The sequence below is a fragment of the Anoplopoma fimbria genome, chromosome 21 (assembly GCF_027596085.1).
Source record: "Anoplopoma fimbria isolate UVic2021 breed Golden Eagle Sablefish chromosome 21, Afim_UVic_2022, whole genome shotgun sequence".
NCBI lineage: Eukaryota > Metazoa > Chordata > Actinopteri > Perciformes > Anoplopomatidae > Anoplopoma > Anoplopoma fimbria.
The window spans coordinates 2,051,349-2,067,474 of record NC_072469.1 but is presented as its reverse complement, the minus strand read 5'-3'; the positions used below and the strand labels follow the sequence as shown (position 1 = coordinate 2,067,474).

Sequence of the window (16,126 nt, the reverse complement as noted above, 5' to 3'; positions counted from 1 at the left end):
CGTCCGGCTGTGTTTTTCTATTTTCTCTCCTCTGCTGTCTCTGCAGCTGCTTCCCGTCACTCACTCTGCTGCAGAAGGTCGACGGCTGAAAGGATTCTGAACACTTCTTCTCTCCACCAGTCAGCCATGAAGCTCCGGCCTGCAGCTCTGAGCACCGTGCTCCTGCTCACTCTGCTCTCTTCTGGTGAGTTTCTCTAATATTTCATACTCTTTTACTATTTTTAAACTTTGTGTTGTTAAACTGCTTTGATCCAATGTTAGAGTGAGCTTCTGATGAGTGTTTTTGACTATTTTAAGTATTAAAGAAGCAAATATTTGGTTTGAGTTGTAAATATCTCTATTTATTTTATTTCTATGCTATAAAATACACAATATTCTGCATTTTTTACTATTTATTTGCTTTAAAGGTTAAAAATCCTCTCGTAATACAGAAAACTAAAACTCTCCATTGAAAGGTTGTTTACAGCTCTATAAACACTGATTTATTAGTTGATAAGTCATGTAGTCTTTTATTATATTTACTTCTAAACACAAGTTTAATGCTTTTATTGATCCTATTTTAACCTTTATAAATTAAATTAAATTATAGTCCCTTTATAATCGCGTGGTTCTTTTGTGTAATATTAGTTTTAATGTTGTATTATAATAGTTTTTACATTCTGTGTTAAGCACCTTGAGCTTTTTTGCTTGTGTTTTAAAGTGTGCAATGTGAATTTAATAATTATTATAATTTTTACTCACTTCATTTTAGAATTTAGATCGTTTGTTTATTGTTTTAAAGTCCTTTTTAAAAAGCAAAAATACCCCAAAAATCACTGGTTTCTGCTTCTGAAATGTAAATAACAACAGTTTATTTGTCTTTGTAATAGTAATAGTAATATAGTAATATTTTAACAAAAAAAGTTTGAATATGATAAGTTCAATTTGAGCTTTATGGACTTTTTAATATTTATGAAATTACTTTTTATAGACTAATCGATCATCATATTCATCGATTATTAACATAGTTGTAAGTTGCAGCGATACTTTAGGACTTTAAATAAAGAATTCATCGTCAGAAATAAGTTAAAAGAATAAAACTGCAAAACAAAATGTAAACAATAAGAGCTTTTTATTGTATATATTTGAGAATCCTCCAGTAGACAACGCTGTCTGTGCTTTGATTTAATAAAAAGTCAGTAAATCAGAGAAAAATAAGAAAGATGGCCGTGTGGTGAACTGGGAGTGTTTAGAGGAGAAATGTACTCCCAGTGTGTACATGGCAGGTGGTGTTACAGCAGCAGTGTAGTATTATGAACTACACAGCAGCTGCATGAAGCCCTGAAATACGACCGGCATGAAAGTATTCACACACTCCAGACACTGTTTGTTGTTTGTGTGTGTGTGTGTGTGTGTGTGTGTGTGTGTGTGTTGTTGTTGTATTTTATGTTGTATTAAATCAGTTAATAGGAAATAATGGGTCTACTAGAAGTATTAGATTTATACTTCATACTGTACTACATCTCAGAGGTACATGTTGTACTTTTACTACATCTCAGAGGTACATACTTTCTACATCTCAGAGGTACATATTGTACTTTGTGTTGATGTTGAATGTTTGTGATAAACTGAAGGAAGAAGTGTTTCCTTTATGTGTTGAATAAATCCTCCTACTTCTTCAGCTAAATAAACACATTACACATTAATGTATCAGTGATATTGATCCGGAAACATCATAAATATATATATATATATATATATATATATATGTATATATATATATATGTATATATATAACAGTCTATTTAACTTCTTGATGGATGTGTCAGGGTGCTGGGGCAGGAACGAGGAGGAGCGTCTGATCAACTACCTGATTAAAGAACGAGGATACATCAAAGAGCTGCGTCCGGTCGAGAGGCAGCAGGAAGCCGTGGACGTCTACCTCGCTCTCACCCTCTCCAACCTCATCTCCCTGGTACGGACCGTGTGTGTGTGTGTGTGTGTTTGATTGTGTGTTCAACATGTGTGTCCTTCTTTTAAACTTTGATTGTATCACACATTTCTTTCTTTATCTCAATAATCCAGAGACTGTCTCTCTGATGACAACGATGGAGGCGGAAGCTTAAACAAGTTAATTAAAAAACAGAGTTTTTCTTTTCTCTTGTGCAACAAATCCCTTCTTTCTATAATTATTTTGATTATAATGAAACAAAAGTAGACAAATCAAAAGCTTCTGTTTCTGCTGAGAGTATCGTGGTTCAGTTTGTTGCTGTGGAGGATTTAAGGGTATATTAAAGGATTTCAATTAAAACACAAACAACAGAGTGACATAAACTCAACAGAGAGACTCAGAGGAAACATGAACGTTTCTGCAACAACTAGTGAACAGATTGATTTGTCGATTGACAGAAAAATATAGCCTAAAATTTTGATAATCAATAAAAGTTAAAGTATTTTCATGCAAAAATGGCAGAAAACATTTCCTGCTTTTGTCTGTTTTGTTTTGTATTAAACTGAATATCTTTGGGTTTTAAACAAAACAGCACATTTAAAGACATCCCCCCCTTTTTCATATTTTCACTGTGTTTTGACCAAACTATGAATACATTTATCTAGAAAATAATGATTTGTCGCAGCCCACTTTGTAACAATAAAGATGATTTTAGTTTTTAAAAACTATCACTAAAATATCCTCCATCCTAAATATTTCAATTGTCAGTGTGTTTTTGGAAACCCCAATATGGAAAAAAGAATCTATAAATATATAGAAGTCACTGAATACTTCAGTCTTTACAATAATGTACATAAACATCATTAAAACTCAGATTTTATAGATGTTTTGGAGTCTTCTTTGGAATCTTTCCTGCAAATTGTAAACTAAGTAAGTAAAAAGAAATTCATTCACAGAATAAGTCTACATATCTTGCTCAAGGGTTAATTCAACTCTTTTGCTCTTAAAAAACACTGATGATTTTGGGGAAATAGAAATCTGCAGAAGCCTGTTTGCCTTGAATATTTGCTGATACCATAATATTTTGACATTCATATTTATTGTTTTGCTTATTTGAATATGTTTTATTTTCCTTTTTCATCTTCTTTGTACTTAGAAATGTCTAATCTGTGATTTGTTTTTCATTTGTAGAAAGAAGTCACCGAGACTCTGCTGACAAACGTTTGGATAGATCACGTAAATGATTGTTACTCTCTTGTGTTACATTGAATTCACTTTTTCTTTCTGAATACTTTATGTAACTGTGGATGTGTTTGTGTTCACTGACAGACGTGGACTGACTACCGCCTGTCGTGGAATGTGACAGAGTTTGACGGCATCGAGATGCTTCGTCTGCCGGCCAACATGGTCTGGCTGCCGGAGATCGTTCTGGAAAACAAGTGAGATTCAGTTTCCACATTTGATGATTTACATCATGATGAGTTCAAACTCTATAGTCTGTAAAAATGAGCATTGGGCTATGTCAATTATGAGGTTATCATGATGTGTTCAAATTAAATCTTGTAATATTTGATTTAGATGAAAGACTTTGAGATTCATAATAAAATTGGCAAAAAACAGCATGCAAATGATTACATGGAACATTTCAATATTTGTTATAGAGAAAGTGGAATGTTGCTTGTATTAATATTGTTTATTGAATTGTTTACTTTTTTTTTTACTTATTTAATATTCTTTACTGATTTATTACTTATTTACTTATTTATAATACTTGTTTTGATCTTGTTTTTTTACTATGTCTCTTGTTTGCACTATCCTCTCTGCTGATGTAAATCCTGTAAATGTCCCCATGCGAGACTAATAAAGGATTATCTATCTTATCTTATCTCATCTTATCTTATCTTATTAATAAAATCAAAATCTCACTTCAAAGTCCTTTTTATTATCTGTAAATTCCATTAAATTACTGAAAGCTCCAGAAAGGCCACTAAATGGACCTTGAGTTGAGATTGTTGAATGTATTTAGGTCACCCTCTCCTGTAACTAAACTGTGTGTTGTAATCCTATGTGCCAGTAACGACGCCCAGTTCCAGGTGGCCTACTACAGTAACGTACTGGTGGACTCCACTGGTCTCTGCTACTGGTTACCTCCAGCCATCTTCCGCTCCTCCTGCTCCATCAACGTCAACTACTTCCCCTTCGACTGGCAGAACTGCACGCTCAAATTCACGTAAGGCCTTGAAACAGACATGTGTCATGTGGTGCATTCAAGGCACAGACAACTTCCAACTTTGTGGCAGAATTTCAACACTTATGTGTCCAAATATTCTTAAAAAACTCAACTTATCAGAATGCTCCACATGTTAAATTGTGAATGTGCTTTCTCTTATTTTTACTGTATTATCTGGAATAGATTACAGATTACAGATCAGAATAACAAACATACAAACTGAGAAAAAAATGATGATTTAGATGTCGATTGTTTTATCATAATGGTCCAGAAATCCACAAAAAAACATGAGAAAACTGAGCTTACAAACCACAAATCAACCAAATCAAGGACTTAAAACAAGATTATAGCAATGAGGTTTAAACAAAATACTATTTAACCAAGAAAGACATTTCAGACCAACTGTAGACTTTTGAGCAGCAAAAAATACTTTGTTTTCCATGCAAACGTGTCCTTTTTAGCAAATATATATGAAGTAAAAGTATTCCTCTGGTTATTGCCTCTGAAATCTGATATAAAAAACAACATTTCCCATGTTGCTTTGCAGCTCTCTCACCTACAACGCCAAAGAGATAAGGATGCTGCTGAAGGAAGAAGCGGATGAAACCAGCAAATGGACGGTGGAGTGGATCATCATTGACCCGGCTAGCTTCACGGGTACGTGTCCTCCTGATCGCTCATGTTTTACTAAATATCATGCAGGTTTCAGCTTAATAATAACACAACATTTTATCATTGTCTTTGCATATTTTACTTTATTATAATTATTAAAAAAAAACGTTTGTATTGGTGCTACAGTTTGTTGCATGTTTCTTCACAATAACACAAGCTACTGATGTTGCAGAAGGCTAAAAAGATAAATGTTGATAAATCTCATATCAGTATTATATAAAATTGTGTTTTCTGCATTTTGATGTCATACCAGGAACAAGAAAAGTGTAGGAAACAAATGTAATGAATGGGATCATTTTTTAATATATCTTCTCTGAGTTTGACATTTCTAAAATCATCTGCCGACATCACAACTTGTGAAACTTGTATAGCGCTTTAAAAGGTACTCAAAGGTATTTACATGTTAAAGACAGAAACAATAAAATAAATAACAATGTAAACAAGGCAGAGAGACGACATTATAACAGAAATAAAGAAAAAAAGACATACATAACTATGCCTTTTTTGTGATTTTATTAATATCATTATTACTGCTATTATTTTTATTATGTGCCTTGTTTTATGAGGTCGTATGTCAGGGATTGTTCCATATTGATAAAAATGTAAAAATCAAATAAAAAAGGAAAAATAATTGGTTTGTACGGATTTCCCAAAGTCAAAGTTAAAGACCTGAAACTCCCGTATTCTCACATCCATCTTCTTTTATCTAAATCTCTCTCTCTGTCTGTTTCGTGTCCTCTGCCTTTTCTTTTTCGACAGAGAACGGCGAGTGGGAGATCAACCACCGGCCGGCCAAGAGAAACACCTACAAGCACATCCCCATGGAGAGCAACAAGCACCAGGACATCACCTTCTACCTGGTCATCAAACGCAAGCCGCTCTTCTACATCGTCAACATCATCATCCCCTGTGTGCTCATCTCCTTCCTGGCCTCGCTCGTCTACTACCTGCCCGCTGACAGTCAGTGCTAATCCACCACCATCAACAAATAACAGCAACAGTAAACTGGTTTAACTGGTGTGTGTGTGTGTGTGTGTGTGTGTGTGTGTGTGTGTGTGTGTGTGTGTGTGTGTGTGTGTGTGTGTGTGTGTGTGTGTGTGTGTGTGTGTGTGTGTGTGTGTGTGTGTGTGTGTGTGTGTGCAGGTGGTGAGAAGATGACCTTGTCCATCTCGGTGCTGCTGGCTCAGTCCGTTTTCCTGCTGCTGATCTCTCAAAGGCTGCCGGAGACGTCCATGTCTGTTCCACTTATCGTCAAGTAAGAAACACACACAGAAAAAAATAGTTTAGTTTTTTTCAATAAAATATTATTTTTCAATGCGTTACTTTTCTTTTCTTCTTTTTTTGGAGTTTTTAAAAATATTTATAAGTAACTCAAGTTACAAAAAGAAAATACAATCAGAGAGAGACACAGATGGAAGTGTGAGAATACATAAAATAAATAACATTTAAGTAAGTCAAAGTAAATGTATTCATATATTGATGAAAACAATAAAGGCAAGCAAACAAAATAAATACCATTTGATTTAAAAGAAAATTAATTAAAAGCAATGGTGAGCAGGTAGGTCTTTAGTTTGGATTTCAAAATAAAAAAGCAATAAAATAACAAAGAAATATAGAAACAAACATATGGAAATCTCTTAACAAAATTTGAGATATCCGTGTGTGTGTGTGTGTGTGTGTGTGTGTGTGTGTGTGTGTGTGTGTGTGTGTGTGTGTGTGTGTTTCTTTCAGGTATTTGATGTTCATCATGGTGTTGGTGACGGTGGTGGTGTTGAACTGTGTGGTCGTCCTCAACCTGCACTTCAGGTCACCGAGCACACACGTCATGTCTGACTGGACCAAGAAGGTAACACACACACACACACACACACACACACACACACACACACACACACACACACACACACACACACACACACACACACACACACACACACACACACACACACACACACACACACACACACATTACACACACACACAAACACACTCACACACACATTACACACATAAACACATAAACACACTAATACATAAACACATTAACATAACACACACACTCCAGTGTGTTTGTGAAGTGTTCCCATCATGACTTTAAAGGTGCTGCTGTTTTTTTTTTCTCCAGTTCTTCCTGGAGCGGTTGCCCCGCCTCCTGCACATGTCCCGCCCCTCGGAGGAGGAGCCGTACTGGGATGGGGCGTTGCCCCGGCGGTCCAGCTCGGTGGGCTACATCGCCTCGGCGGAGGAATATTACAGCGTCAAGTCCCGCAGCGAGCTGATGTTCGAGAGGCAGTCGGAGAGGCACGGACTGACCGCTAGAGCGACGCACGCAGCAAGTAGGTCCACAATGAGCTTTAAAGGGTTTATAATCTTACATATTTTTATTAAAGTGTCTTAAAACAACTAGAAATGTGTTATATTGTTGATTCATATATTAACATTATCTTAAATGTTTCCAACAATGTTCAAACAGAGAAATCTGTAATTTTAATAAAGGTAAGGGTGCGTTTCATTTGATCACCTGTCAGTGGCGTCATCTGCTCTTTGTGGTCGTCTAACAGAAGCTTTTATGAACTGACTTTTTTATCTGGTTTCAAGTTTGATACTATTTCTAGATTTTTGTGATTTTTACTATATATTTTTGTCCTCTCTCAGCTCCTCCAGGACGTTCTGCGTCCTACGAACAGCTTCGGACAAACACATATTTTTAGTGAAGCTGCTTTATTCAGAGCTTTAATCAGAGAAGGTAAACCTCTGTGGTGAAATGTTTCCCTGAGGTCCAATTCAGGAGGACTATCTTTACGCTCCTTGTCATTCATAATCCCAGTCACTCTCTCCACGTGACTACTACTCTATCAGCTTATTTTGGTTTTCACTTAAAGTTAACCAACCAGAGTCTGCCACGGTTTCCTTCAGCCAATCACATCGTTGCTGTCAAACTTTAAAAACGTTCTCCTCTATTCTGCTGTCATTTGTCATTTCAGCACGATCAGATGCGATTGGTTGCATTTTCCTTACCCTTTTCTAAAACTCGTTGTTGGTAACTGAGACGATGTCAGATCCAAGTCAGGACTTAATGTATTTATGCATTTTAAAACATGTTTGTTGATGCTGTGTGAAGTTTATTAGCATCATTTCCTGTTTTGTTTCTGTGCTGAAGCCACAGATCATTTTCCTTAAACGTGAACAATAAAGTTTCTAACTGGGGTCGGGTGCAATGTGAGCTGGGCGGCAGGCTGGGGCGGGAACCTGGGCGTGCTGACCCCCGGCATCACAGACTAGCTCTAGGGACGTGGAATGTCACCTCTCTGGCGAGTAAGGAACCGGAGCTGGTGGGGGAGGTGGAGCGCTACCAACTAGATATAGTTGGGCTCACCTCCACGCATAGCACCGGTTCTGGAACCAAACTCCTGGAGAGGGGCTGGACTTTTTCCTTTTCCGGAGTTGCCCAGGGTGAGAGGCGCCGGGCGGGTGTGGGGATACTCACAAGCCCCCGGCTGAGCGCCGCTGTTCTGGAGTTCTCCCCGGAGAACGAGAGGTTTGCCTCTCTGACTGTTGTTTGTGCCTATGCACCAAACGGCAGTTCGGAGTACGCGGCCTTCTTGGAGTCCTTGGGTGGTGTTCTGGAAAGGGCTCCAACTGGGGACTCCATAGTTCTTCTGGGAGACTTCAACGCTCACGTGGGTAATGATGGAGAAACCTGGAGGGGTGTGATTGGGAGGAACGGCCTGCCCGATCTGAACCCGAGTGGTGCTTTGTTGTTGGACTTCTGTGCTAGTCATGGACTGTCCATAACAAACACCATGTTTGAGCATAGGGAGGTTCATAAGTGTACTTGGTACCAGAACACCCTAGGCCAAAGGTGGTGAGTTGGATCAGGTGGCGGGGGAGGCTGCCGGACAGACCCGGTAAACCCAAACGTGTAGTGAGGGTGAACTGGGAACGTCTGGCTGAGGATCCTGTCCGCAAGGTCTTCAACTCCCACCTCCGGAATAATTTATCGTGCATCCCGGGGGAGGCTGGGGACAGGGAATCCGAGTGGGCCATGTTCAGATCCTCCATTGTGGAAGCTGCTGCTAGGAGTTGTGGTCGGAAGGCGATCGGTGCCTGTCGTGGCGGCAATCCGAGAACCCGCTGGTGGACACCAGCGGTGAAGGAGGCCGTCAAGCTGAAGAAGGAGGCCTTTCGGGCTTGGTTGGCCGAGGGGTCTCCTGAATCAGCAGGCAGGTACCGGTTGGCCAGAAGGGCTGCAGCTGCGGCGGTTGCTGAGGCAAAAACCCGGGTGTGGGAGGAGTTCGGGGAGGCCATGGAGAAGGACTTTCGAATGGCCTCAAGGAAGTTCTGGCAAACCGTGAGACGACTCAGAAAGGGGAAACAGGGCTTTTCTCAGGCTGTGCTCAGCAGGGGGAGAACTGCAGACCCGGACTGGGGATATTGTCGAGCGGTGGAAAGAACACTTTGAGGAACTCCTGAACCCGACCAACACGTCCTCTGTGGAAGAGGCAGAGTCTGAAGACTCAGGGGAAGTCTCGTCCATATGCCTGGCAGAGGTCGTTGAGGTAGTTAAAAAGCTCTTCAGCGGCAAAGCGCCAGGAGTGGATGAGATTCGACCGGAGATGCTAAAGGCTCTGGACATTGTTGGGCTGTCTTGGTTGACACGTCTCTTCAGTGTCACGTGGAAGTCGGGTACAGTGCCTGTGGAGTGGCAGACCGGGATGGTGGTTCCCATTTTCAAAAAGGGGGACCGGAGAGTGTGCTCCAATTATAGGGGTATCACACTGCTCAGCCTCCCCGGGAAAGTTTACTCCAGGGTGCTGGAAAGGAGGCTCCGGCCGATTGTCGAACCTCGGATTCAGGAGGAGCAATGCGGATTCCGTCCTGGACGTGGAACAGCGGACCAACTCTTTACCCTTGCAGGTCTGTTGGAGGGTGCATGGGAGTTTGCTCATCCATGTGTTTTGTGGACTTGGAGAAGGCCTTCGACCGTGTACCTCGGGAGTGGGAGATGGACAGGCGGTTCGGTGCAGCGTCAGCAGTGATGCGGGCGTTGTACCGGACCGTTTTGGTGAAGAAGGAGCTGAGCCGTAAGGCAAAGCTCTCGATTTACCAGTCCATCTATGTTCCAACCCTCACTTATGGTCATGAGCTTTGGGTAGTGACCGAAAGAATGAGATCGCGGATACAAGTGGCCGAAATGAGCTTCCTTCGTAGGGTGGCTGGGCTCAGCCTTAGAGAGAGGGTGAGGAGCTCAGACATCCGGAGGGAGCTCGGAGTAGAGCCGCTGCTCCTTCGCGTCGAAAGGGGCCAGCTGAGGTGGCTCGGGCATCTGATCAGGATGCCCCCTGGACACCTCCCTTTAGAGGTTTTCCAGGCACGTCCAACTGGTAAGAGGCCCCGGGGTAGACCCAGAACACGCTGGAGAGATTATATATCTCGTCTGGCCTGGGAACGCCTCGGGGTTGTTGGTTCCCCAGGAGGAGCTGGAAAGTGTTGCTGGGGAGAAGGACGTCTGGAGGACCCTCCTTAGCTTGCTGCCCCCGCGACCCGGACCCGGATAAGCGGAAGGAAATGGATGGATGGACTACATTCCAAATTGAGTCCAGTTTTAGTTATGTGGGACAAAAATGCCTCAAAGAGCTCACTTCATCGTTCCATCACTGATGTATTAATGTTTTATTTTTGTGTTTCTGTGTAGTTGTGAAGCCAAAGGAGGAGGGAGGAGTGACGGATCAGCTGTATGCAGAGATGAAGCCGGCCGTGGACGGAGCAAACTACATCATCAAACACATGCGCAACAAGAACGACTACAACGAGGTGAGACGGGACGACTAACTTAAAACATCCTTTATAGGAAAGGTTTTATCAGCAATTTTATTTATTGTTTTTTAACTTTATTTAATTTTATCCCCCGGACTCTTATTGATTGCTGTATTTTTTGTATTTTATTGTTTTTATCTTTTTTTCCTAGAAAAAGAAAGTACAAAGTGCTTTATGAATTTAGGTTTTTATTATTATGCTGATAAATGATGTGCGCTTAAAAGAACAGAGAATTTAATAATTCACCTTAAAACAGACGTAGAATATTCACTCCTCAAAGCCACTAGACTCCATTGACAGAAAGAGTCATTTTACCTCGCTGACCTTGCTCTACAAAAGCAAAATAAATGTCTGTGGCCATCATGTTCTTTTTGCAACCAGTGAACAGGAAGTGACCATATATGGACTGAGGAGGAGTGACGTAGAGACGCCGTATACGTCTCTGGTGTCGACCTGTCAATCAGTGTGTAGCCCCGCCCTAAAGCATCCCCTGCTTTATGGTCTGTTTGACTCTAAATGGAGCATCATTTACTAAATGAACATCATGCTGTATTGAAGAAGACTTGAAACTAGAGATTGAGACCATAAACTCATGTTTACAATGTTTACTGAGGGAATAAATCAAGAGAGAAGTAGAGTCATTTTCTCATAGACTTCTATACAACCAGAGGAGTCGCCCCCTGATGGACAGTAGAGAGAATGCAGCTTTAAGACAACACTGACTTCACTCTTCAGAACCGGAGTTTACCGCCTGATATGAATGCTAACTTTGGTGAAAAAAAGGGTTAAATGCTCTCGTGTCTTAATAAGGAGTTCTCTCTTCACAGGAGAAAGATAACTGGAGCGGCATCGCCCGCACGGTGGACCGCCTCTGTCTCTTCCTGGTTACCCCGGTGATGACCTTCGGCACCATCATCATCTTCCTGATGGGGATCTGTAACCATCCTCCACATCTGCCCTTCCAAGGAGACTCACACGACTACAGAGAGGAGAACCCACGGCTGCTGTGACACTTATTTCCATCGACAAAGCTGTGTTTTTTTTTCTTAACTTAAATTTGAAGTGAATAACTAAATCAGTGTATGACTATTTTGATTTTATTTGTGTGGTTTGAATAAACATTTACATATTTGTTTGTTCCTATTGTTTATTTATCTTACCTTTATTTAACCAGATAAGTCAATTGAGAACCAGTTTCTCATATTCACAATGACGACCTGGCCAATAAGGCAGCACCAAGAGGCAAGTCGTTACAAAACAAGTAAAACAGAAAATCATCTCAAATAAGCTCATACAAATTTTACATCATAATATGTACAATATATAAAAAAACAAACAGTGAATATTCAGAAGCATTTGCAGTGATCAGAGACTATGGTTTGTAATGAGTTGTCTGGTCAAATATTCCAGTTTTATTACGTTATAATGCAGTTTTTAAAACTCAAAGACAGAATAAAGATTTGATGATGAAAACTGACAATTATAATTAATTTAAAGACATGATTGGCTCCAAATGAATAAGATTTGTATGTTTCAGCTGGTTATAATGTTAGAAAATACAGCTTTAGGATTTTTGTACACTAATTATAATTTAAACTTTCATTGTGTAAAGAGGGGCCCGGGTTCAATTCCCGGGCTGGACAACCTTCTGTGTGGAGTTTGCATGTTCTCCCTGTGTCAGCGTGGGTTCTCTCCGGGTTCTCTGGCTTCCTCCCACAGTCCAAAGACATGCAGCTTAGGTTAATTGATGACTCTGAAATTGCCCGTAGGTGTGAATGTGAGCGTGAGTGTGAATGGTTGTCTGTCTCTATGTGTCAGCCCTGTGATAGGCTGGCGACCTGTCCAGGGTGAACCCTGCCTTCACCCATTGACAGCTGAGATCGGCTCCAGCACCCCCGCGACCCTTAACTGGATAAGCAGGTTACGGAAAATGGATGGATGGATGGATGTGTAAAGCTACTATGAGGAACTTCAATTCTGTGTCGATTTGGGCCGTCCCTGTACACCAACGATACCAAATTTAAAAACCTTCAAATCTCAGGATGGTTGTTTTATTGTTTGGCTACACAACATCTGATTTGTGGCGTTGTTTCACAAGTGTACTTTTCTTTCTGGTGTCCAGGTTGAAACTTTTAGCTCTACAGAGCCCAAAACTTTAAAGATAAAAGTATTTCTGTGATAGATCTAAATAACTAAATAACTTATTGTCATTCTCCACCTGTCCACCTCTGACTTCCTCCATCAGTCCTGCTCACCTGTGTCTCGATAAGAATCACCTTGTCAGCACAAACATACCAGCCCTGTTTTCTCCAGTCAGTTAGCAGATTGTCATCGTTACTTCATGCCTCTGAAACCTGAAACGTTAACCTGAACCTGAATCTTTCCTTTCCACCTGTGGAACTTACTACTCTCTGGACTTGCTAGTAAGCTCATATATCACCTCTTTATAATTAAGTCACCAAACTGTTCTTGTCTGTATTTCCATATTTTCCCTTGTTGCCTCAGCAGAGGCGTTTGTCTTTATGTTAAAAAGGACACTTCAGGCATGAACATTGTTTTCATGCACTGGTCAATGTTGAGATTTGTATCTATTTTTGTTCTGTGTCCTTTATCAGACTAGTGGAAAGAAAACATCCATAATAGACAGTTGGATGTTTATTTTCTTACATTGTCTTTTTTTACCATTAGATAGTGCCTAATTTGCATATTTAACCATAACATTTCAGAAAACTTCTAATACAAAACACAATTGTCTTAATGTCAGTAATCAACTGGTGAAGTTTCATGTTGATATCTATTAGTTTATTTTTTTACCCTATTCACCTGTAGAGTCTTCAACATGTATGTAATTTAACTAAACATATCTTTAAAGGACGTTTTCTCTAAATGAGTTTTTTCTCAGACTCTGATCCATAAATCTCCACTTCAGTAGCTCTTACATACACCAAACTTTACAGCTTCATTCCTCTCTATATTCTGAAGGTTTCTACAGAGGGGTTTGTTCATACATCATTCATAACCTGATTTATACAACATTTTACTGCAAAAAACATGGAAAAAATAGTCTTTTTTTACGAGTGTTGACAGTATTTTTCTGATTTATGGAGTGACAGAAAAATATATTATGAATTTCCTCTGTAAAAACCTTTGGCTCTAGTATGTCAACAAAATGAAAATAAGATTTGGAACCTGGCTTATCCAATGATTCAGATTTCTGTTCTGAATTAGTTTGTATATTAGCACATATTTAATAAAAGAATGCCTAATTTGCATATTTAAACATAGCATTTATGAAAACATGACACAAAAAAGAATTGACCCCATGCAACATTTATATATTTTGTTTACTTTATAAACAAAATATAGTTGCCGACTTTTGCAACTTTAACCAGCATTTCAGTTTTTTTAATTAACTTGCCACTATTGAAATTTAGTTTCAAACTGAAAATGTGATTGAAATGTGGCACTGTGTCTATGTTCTTTATCCTTCAAAGCACCAAAACAAATCAAATATACATGACTAAAAAAGTAACAAAGTGTGAAAAAAAGCAAAAAACCTGGGACACAAAAACACAATAATAAAAGTTGAAATACATAAATGTAAAAGCACATCCCCAAAAGCATGAATGAGAAAACACAACGTTTAGCTGCAAACGACACACAAGTATTTGACCTTCATTTCTGTTCCTTAGCACCAAATAAAAACCAGTAGATCATAAATGACCTCCAGCTGGAAGCAACGCTGCACATAGTAAGTTAAGTGAGGAGGCAGTGTAGTGCACAGTCTTGGTCCAAAGTGTCCTTCATTCACTTCCTTCATTTTCCCAGTGGAGATGTTTGTCTCTTCGTTTGGCTCCAGATCTCTTTGGCTGCTTGTTCACATTCATTTAAACTCGGTCACACTTCAGGGGGTCGTAGTGGCCTCCTCTCTAAGGAGTGGATCGCTGTTACTTGGTCCTCCTCCATTTGTTGACATTTCTACCATTGGTCTGTAGACAAGATGAAATGCAATTCAGTGCAGAAACTCCAAATAATCTCTCATATCATCACCACAACTGTGTTGACTTGTTTAGCTCATCTTTATGACAAATGTAATGAGAATGTTAAGGTAGATTTTAACTGGTTAATTTGAGAAATAAACTGTTATTGTTGCATTGAGTAAATTTGTCTTTGTCTTACCAATCAAAATCACTTTATTACATGTAACAATATCAACTCTTGTCAAAACACATTATTAATGCAGCCATACATTTCTAAATGTTATTGATTAAATAAATAAACTACAGCATGTCATGTCCCAAAAATGATTTGGGGAAATTAAACTAACTAAATGAATTAATTAAAAGTCATAACTCATGAGGAGTTCACCACAGTGCAGCTGCTGTTGTATTCAACACAGAGGACATACTTACACAGAGTTTGGACCGTTGGATCTGTCACCGGCTGTAGAGTCCTCTCCTCCTGACTGCCTCTGTCTCCTTTTATATATAAAGACTGCTGCTGCTGCTGCTGATTAATGCCAAACCGACAACGGCTCCAATCACCCCACATGCAATTGCTGCAACATTATCTGAAACAGAAAAATTCACTTTAATCAGTTCATTTTACTTTCTTCAAACCAAACTTACACAAGTGCAATGACAACTACTAAGCATCCAAATGTTTTGTAACAATTAAAATTGACTTTATCACAGTTTATTAAAGTTATTTTGCCGCTTTTATTTTTTATTTTTTTACATTGTCTCTCCTCTCCCTGGATACCATGACGGCAACTAGAATAAGCTGAGCCAAGGTCTGTGTGTGGATGCACCCAGCAATCCATTAGAGACACCCTTGAAAACATCCACATACTTTAGCAACCACTTTGGGACGCCCTTAAAGATACCTAAGCATCCATCTAGCAACCCTTTTGGGAAATCCTTGAAAGTACCCACATACCTTAGCCACACCTTACCGACACCCTTGCAAACACCTGCATACCTTAGCAACCACCTTGCCACCTTTTGGGGAGACCCTTGAAAGCACTCTAATACCTTAGCAACCCCTTTGGGACGCCCTTAAAGATGAACAGTGATAATATAAAGTTCCCACCTCTTGCTTCCTTACCTGATCTTTCCTCTCTCCTCAGGAAGGTGTTGGTTACGTATGTCTCCTCAGCGTTACTGAGCTCACAGGTGTAAATCCCCTCTTGATTTGAAGTTAACTCCTTTAGCGTGAGGCTGCCGTACTCAGAAACACTCTTCACCTGCTGCCTCCACTCCTCTGAGACAGTGTTGTTGGTCCCGGTCTGCTTCAGGATGATCTGACTGTGGTTGAACCTCCAGATGAGGTCTGTTAGAGGAGTGTTTGAGGACGTACAGTTGATTGTTGTTTCAGTGTCTGAGCCAGTGATGGAAGCTGAAAACACACAAATGAAAAGAGGAGATAAAATATCTGGTATTTCTTTCTCAGAATCTTCTTCTTCTTAGAAAACACTT

The 16,126-nt window shown here is 39.8% G+C and overlaps 1 protein-coding gene across 1 annotated transcript; it reads left to right on the top strand.

The window, feature by feature from the left end:
- Window positions 1–126: 126 nt before the first annotated feature.
- On the top strand, window positions 127–11,708 carry chrnd (cholinergic receptor, nicotinic, delta (muscle)). The gene is made up of 12 exons (XM_054623140.1): window positions 127–184; window positions 1,809–1,954; window positions 3,122–3,166; window positions 3,260–3,369; window positions 4,005–4,160; window positions 4,708–4,817; window positions 5,592–5,792; window positions 5,976–6,087; window positions 6,564–6,678; window positions 6,958–7,168; window positions 10,528–10,646; window positions 11,477–11,708. The coding sequence occupies exons 1-12, from the start codon at window positions 127–129 to the stop codon at window positions 11,657–11,659; spliced, it is 1,566 nt and encodes a 521-aa protein (XP_054479115.1). The 3' UTR covers window positions 11,660–11,708.
- The last annotated feature ends 4,418 nt before the right edge of the window (window positions 11,709–16,126 follow it).

What these genes read in the sequence shown, in the direction of transcription:
- chrnd (XM_054623140.1), top strand. Translation starts at nt 127, where the DNA reads ATGAAGCTCCGGCCTGCAGCTCTGAGCACCGTGCTCCTGCTCACTCTG. An exon ending in TCTCCAACCTCATCTCCCTG is followed by an intron (nt 1,955 to 3,121) that starts GTACGGACCGTG and finishes TTTCATTTGTAG; the next exon opens with AAAGAAGTCACCGAGACTCT. An exon ending in CTACTACCTGCCCGCTGACA is followed by an intron (nt 5,793 to 5,975) that starts GTCAGTGCTAAT and finishes GTGTGTGTGCAG; the next exon opens with GTGGTGAGAAGATGACCTTG.